Raw genomic sequence first — 6,494 nt, 5'->3', positions numbered from 1 at the left:
TGAAAGTCAAATGGCTTTGTGTGTCATTGAGAAGGTGATTAGCTACAGCTGATTGAGTTTACAAGTCATTTTTAGGAGGGGGGTGATCCTTTTTCCAACTCAGTGATTCTGTTTTTTAATTTTTGGTGTTATATCTTCCACTTGGATGATATACGTTGCACTGAGTAAATACAGCTGGATAAAACAAACTGTGTGTCTCGTCATTTCAGGCTGCAAAGCAATTTTATTATTTGATTATTTTAAAGGAGGCAGGAGGCGGGGGGTGTTTCTTTTCTATACCCACTGTAGTGACTGTTTTTCGCTTCTTCTGAATCTGGGTTGTGAAATCTAAGAGCCGTCATCTTTAGTGGCTCTTTCAAAATACTGGTGCTGCTGTTGACTCTACTTAGTCACATTTTGCAATGTAAGCCATCCCTCAATACTGTGCATGCTAGGTGTTTCCCCAAACAGTAAAATTAAACCTAAAACTATATTTATTAGGAAACTCACTAGCCCACTACCACTATCCTTTCTGAGCAATGATATGTTTCTAATTATTCATAAACAAAACTGATCTGTTGCCTCTTCAATTTCACTTAGCTCTTGAGTAAATTTTTATTTTCTGTCATTCAGGTTTATCGTTATCTTTTTTCCATCAGCTGCAGAACTTATTAATACGTTCCTCTACCATTAAAGAAAATATTGCATTATGAAAAAGAGAGGATCCCATCAGTGTGAGAAAGGTTAATAAAGGGTGAGAAAAGATTGAATTAGTTAAGAATAAATAATTTTTAGATCTCATGATATCTGCATTTAATTACTTGGTTTGGGACTATGAGAACTGAATTATATATTCATGATCAATTTCCTAAAGTGAATGGGAGATATTTGACAAGTTAATATGAGAACATTAACATATTCCACAAACACTTCTGTAAATACAGTTCAGAACTTGTTCATACTAGAAATGGTCTTAACATAATCCTTCATTTAAATGAGACGCAGACAGTTGGGTTTTTAGGTGTTTTAATCCAAAGTTGAAGCAGACCAAGAACTAATTACAGCAGTTAAATACTAAAAACAGACACGTATCTGCCTTTCCCTTGTTAGTATTACATTCTGTGGGAATTCTAGTCTGTTTTTCAACTTTGATGATATTGTAGTCTTTGCCTTTAGAAATGAATGTATGGGGAAGGGAAAAGATCCTACAAAGTGGCTATCAAAGAAACGGCAAACAGTTTCCGAAAAAGATTAGTTATTTGCAAGAGGGGCACTGAAATCATGAAGGAGTTATCTGCTGTTTGGGAGTATACTGACTCTGCATGTTCAACATTGTGAGCATTAAATCATGTCCTTAAAAAGAGGATCAATCACACAACAAACATGAATATACAGTTTTAAAAAAAACTATATCGAAAAATAAAACAAGATACAACCTTTCAGCATATGTCAATCAGTGCAGCTATAAATCAGTCTGCAGGATGCGTAGGATTCCCTGCATCCCTTAAAAATTTCCAGAACACGAGGCCTTAAGCCAAAGGGGGCATTTCTTTGTTCCTTTAACACCTGGTACCTATAAGCTGCTCTCAATAGGTGCATTCAAACACTTACTGCATGGTAGGCATTGAACAGACACGACAAACAAAAAATGCACTGGCATAATGAAGAGTACATTCGACAGCTATCGCATATATTCATTCCACAGTCATGAAGAACTATCACCTTCACAAAGATCCCATTTCATAATTCATTCATTACACACTTAAGAAAATACAAATGGGCTTTGCGGTTCAAGGTGGTGGGTTAACAACCAGCAGACTACGTCTACTGTTTTTTAGTAGGTATTTGTGAAATGAAATACCAGAGCATGGGTTAACATTCAACTAGGAAAAACTAGTTGAAAACAAATATGCATAGGATCTATTCAAGGCAAATCATTGTGCACCCACAACGATGTGCAATAAGCGTATCATTGAGCAAGCAGAGGGCTAAAACAATGTGTTGGACTGGCTTTCCATGGTAAGCCTGATCAAAACCAATGAGAAAGAAGGGCAATATATGCTGTTTTCCCCTCAATCTGAAGACCAGCATGAGGCTAGTTGGATCTAAAGCTCAAAAAAGATCTTGTATTTTTACTTGACAGGACCCTGAACAATACTGACAGACATTTTCACAGTAAAGAACAGAGTGCGGTCTACATTCAAAGAGTCATTTCAAAAATACATTTTCATCTGGACACCAGAACTGTCTTTTACTGCAAAAGAGCATTTAAGAACAAACAGCAAAGCTAGCACTATGCATAGGCTCCTCAGAACATGAGCAGAAGGAAAGAAACTGAATAATCATTCTAATACAGGGCAACTTATTTTGAGCCGTCCCATAACTCAGAATGGAACATGATTAAAACAAACAGTGTTAAGTGTGTTTAACTCATGAACTCATGTACCAATGACTTTTGATTAAAAAAAAGGAGAGAAAGGAAAAAAATTAAACGCAAAAGGTAACTAACTTAGGTTTCTGATTACCCCACTAAACACCATGTGAAAAACAGTATTTGTGAACACTTTAAGGAGCAAATTAGCGGACGTCGGCTGCTTCACAACTCCAAAATGTATAGTCTTGTATCATAATTGTACAGCCACTTTCTTTTGGTAGCGAAGTGGTGTATTAGTTACAGATGTTGAGTGATTAAAAACAAATATAAAAAAAAAATCCCTTGCATTAACTTCTTTGTTGAGATATTGCTTCCTTAAATCAAACTTTTCAACTGACGTACGAGTGTAAAATGTGTGTGTGCATGTACTACAGAGTGAATGTGTCCTTAGCAAGCGGGCGTCTCGTTTTCAGGAGCTATATTGTTGGCTTTCTTTCTCCTCTTCATCAGCAGTGGATTGGACGAGTCTTCAATCCTCTTGATTTTGATTTGCTCATAGTCGACTCTCATTGTTGCCAAGGCACTAGTCATTTCTTCCTGTGGAACACAGACGTAGCAGCATTAAACAGAATGAAGATATGGATCTGAGGTGCAGTGACTGCAAAAAAAATATGTCAGATGTTCTGAGAAGACTTTTTTGTTGTGGGAGGCCTCACCTTGACATCCTCCCATGTGTCTTTCTCTTCTTTCAGAACACGGCTAGTATGTAGGGGCGTCTGTGGTACCTCCATTGATTGCTATAGCCACGTAAATAACCATATAACATAGTAAGTCAAATATAATGTACAAAGGAAACCCATTTGTCTAGATCAACACAGAATGCATAAAATAATGCTAATAATCATTCACATTGATCCAGGGGTGGTTCATAAACTCTGTGATGGTCATCCTTTGTGTCGGCTCAGTTTTCAGTAATGTTCTGATGAGTTGCTTGGCTACAAAAATAGGAAGAGTGAGTCACTCAAATCTATAATCATTCTTAGAAAGAAACACGCAAAACAAATGACTTGAAGATAACAGCATTCTAAGAACGATTTCTCAAGTTGTTTTTACAAAACAGGAACTTGCCAAATACCTTCCTCTGAAACTTCTGACCATTCAGGATTTGGAAACTCGTACTGTCCCATGCGGATTCGTTTCTTCATACCAGGGGATATAGCCAATCCGTGGTTGGAATAGAAAGGTGGATAACCACAGAGCCTGGAAGTTGAATAAAGTGAGAGTTGCAATATATCAGACACACTTTACAAGGTCAAGAGTGACAAAACCCATTTAAATAGAGGCCTAGACAGAGAAAAATGGTGTATGCACAACATACGAGACAGATTCACTTACAGAATATACATGATGACACCCAAAGACCACATGTCACAGGACTTGTCATACTTTTCTGGACCAAGAACCTCTGGGGCTATAACATGAAAAAGATGAAAATACTTACAAATGGAAAGGTTTTATGAGTGGGATCAAATGGCCATCCTGACACCTGCTTACTGATAATTCTGATATTCTTACCAACATAATAAGGAGTATAGCAAGGGGTGGCCAGAGAGTTGTGTGAGGTTGTCTCTTTTGCAAACCCAAAGTCTGTCAGTTTGAGAAGGGTGTTGGGCCTTTTAGAGGTATATAAGAGGTTTTCTGGCTGCAAAGTGGATTTTCAGTCATATTCAGTTAAGAAAACCATGAAGGCAAAATCATTTTCATTAATTTCATCAATATTGGTCATCATAAGATTATTACCTTGACGTCTCGGTGTGCGATGTTTATTGCATGTAAATACTGAATGGCCTCTCCTATACTCTTCATGATATCAGAAGCCTCTGAAAAGCCAACAGAACAATACAATTAAAATATTGAATTAAGTATTGTGGCAAAAGGGTTTATTTATTATTTTGACATTCTTAAACATATTTATATACACTATGAAAAGAGAGTAGACAATGCCGGTACCTCTCTCAGTAAATGCCTGGTCCCCTCTGTCCTGAATCCGACTGAACAGCTCACCACCATCCATGCTTCAAAACAAATGCATAAAGCAAAAATCAGCTGACATATCACAAAATATATCAAGTAACATCATATTAGTGGAGAAAAAAAGAATATATAAAGATATTAAACTATTATGTAATAACATTACATGAAAAGTGCAAGATGCATTTACTATATAAGGCCATTTACTATTATTATTATTATTAACCATCACATTTGGCTGAATGTACAACAGTGGATTTGAAATAGAAATGGCGACAGGAAGCTATGGCAATGTTTCCTCTAAAAGCATTGAGAGTTCAAACAAATGCATTAAAAACCACACACATAAAGGGGGGACCTTTCACCGTTGTCCCTATGTCATCATTGTGGTTATCATTTCCGATTATACGCAAACCACTGCTAGGTGTGCAAGTCGGGTGAGCTCCATTTCTTGAAAACTTGCCAGTTGTGAGAAACTGGGTCAGTGGGCTTAGAAAGACTGTCTGTCCCTCATCAGAAAAGAGGACGATTGGGGGGGGACTTAAAAACTCTTAGTCTACTTAATGTGCTGCTAGCACATCCGGTACTGTAATGATAAAGCATGAGAATTTGTGAAAGGGGGTGCAAACTGCTGATAACCATGTACATATATGTAAATGCAAAGAATCATGCTGTTCTCACATCTCCACTATGGGCCAGTGTGCAGGGCGAGTTTCATTTCTACAGCTCACCTAGAACTGCAGTCAGTTTCAGGTGAAATCATCAAAAGCCTGACAGAAATAGAAAAACACCGTATGAGTTTGACTGAAAAAGCCTAACTCACTGTGAAATAGGGGCTATGAACAACCACATCAGGTTTTACTGCTTTCAGTCTCACTAAACGCCAGACGCTTCGTGTCCTATCCAACAGTCGATATATTATATACTATAGCTGAATGTGCCAAAAAAGTGTTAAGCTTAAGCGTTGAAATGTCAAAAGCATATGATTTATGGTACAAAACACCGAAGAGTTGGGTTGTACCATAATTTCTATGTGTAACTTTTCTTAGAAAATATATATTTGAAGCTGAACACCAGTGTTGGCATTTTCCATTTCCATCACCTGCCGCACACTCAGTCCTGATGACCTGTAGATTCTGTTTCCTGCGTGCTGAGTAGCTGGATGTCTTTGGCCTGATTTCTTGTAAATAATTCATGATCTTTGCAATCTATGATATACCTTCAACCAGCTTATTTTAATATTTGCATTATGACTTACCAGCAGTTATATATGGATGTTTCTATAAGACGTTAATGATACCCCAAGAGCCACTGATACCACACTATCACTCATGTCTGGAAGCTCCTCACACACTCATTTCCGTCTTACAAACAGAGAAAGAATCAACGGTTTCTAAAGAAACACTACACTTCCCTATGAGTCTCTTACATCAAAATGATGCATGAAATCTTGCATCATCCATGAAACAATGCTCTTAATAGGAGACAATGGACTGCAAAGCAGAAGAAAAGGAATGTATTGATTTATTTTTGCACCTATCAAACAAAGAGCATCTGTGACATGCAAAGAGTCAAACTTAATTTCAAAAAGGAATATTAAAGAAGTTAGGAATGTACATAAGATTTTATTGTGCAGAAATAAGGAAATGTACAGGAAGGAGAGGTCACAGAAGTAGAAACACAGAGTGACCTCCTCTCTGTTATTTGGTACATTTAGATGAAGACATTTCGCAAACTCAACATTTGTGCAGAATACAAGGGTGTGACCAACCTCCACACTATGCATATAGTCGACCTTCCATCAAAATGGGTTCCGCTAAAAAGATCGGTAACCTTTTATAGCACAAAACTATCAGTTGTCATCACATTGATAGTCAGTGTCTTTAAATTTTTTGTTGAATTGTAGTGAATTTACATGCAAGCGTCATCTGATGGACTTTTGACAATACAAAAAAAAAATATATATATATATACCCGTATTGGCCCGAATATAAGACGACCCTGATTATAAGACGACCCCCCTTTTTCCAGATGTACCTTTTGGAAAAAGGCTTTTTAAAAACCAAATCTTGTTTTTTCTCAGTAAAACACATTTTGTCTTCAATTATTT

The 6,494-nt window shown here is 37.1% G+C and overlaps 1 protein-coding gene across 1 annotated transcript in view; it reads right to left on the bottom strand.

Annotated features, from left to right (window-relative positions):
* Window positions 1-962: 962 nt before the first annotated feature.
* The window catches only part of LOC107739280 (MAP kinase-activated protein kinase 2-like), a 60,155-nt gene continuing 54,623 nt past the window's right edge, over window positions 963-6,494 (bottom strand). Inside the window, exons 3-10 of the mRNA XM_016551344.1 lie at window positions 4,364-4,428; window positions 4,154-4,233; window positions 3,929-4,055; window positions 3,749-3,824; window positions 3,489-3,613; window positions 3,263-3,348; window positions 3,070-3,150; window positions 963-2,950 (exon numbers count right to left, since the gene is read on the bottom strand). Of these exons, the coding sequence (XP_016406830.1) occupies window positions 2,801-2,950; window positions 3,070-3,150; window positions 3,263-3,348; window positions 3,489-3,613; window positions 3,749-3,824; window positions 3,929-4,055; window positions 4,154-4,233; window positions 4,364-4,428 (790 nt within the window). The 3' untranslated portion in view covers window positions 963-2,800. The remainder of the gene's footprint in view (window positions 2,951-3,069; window positions 3,151-3,262; window positions 3,349-3,488; window positions 3,614-3,748; window positions 3,825-3,928; window positions 4,056-4,153; window positions 4,234-4,363; window positions 4,429-6,494) is intronic.

The sequence above is a fragment of the Sinocyclocheilus rhinocerous genome, unplaced genomic scaffold, assembly GCF_001515625.1.
Source record: "Sinocyclocheilus rhinocerous isolate Xijiao unplaced genomic scaffold, SAMN03320098_v1.1 scaffold14, whole genome shotgun sequence".
Taxonomy (NCBI): domain Eukaryota; kingdom Metazoa; phylum Chordata; class Actinopteri; order Cypriniformes; family Cyprinidae; genus Sinocyclocheilus; species Sinocyclocheilus rhinocerous.
Note: the sequence above shows the minus strand (reverse complement) of the source record. Positions and strands in the feature narration are given on the sequence as shown.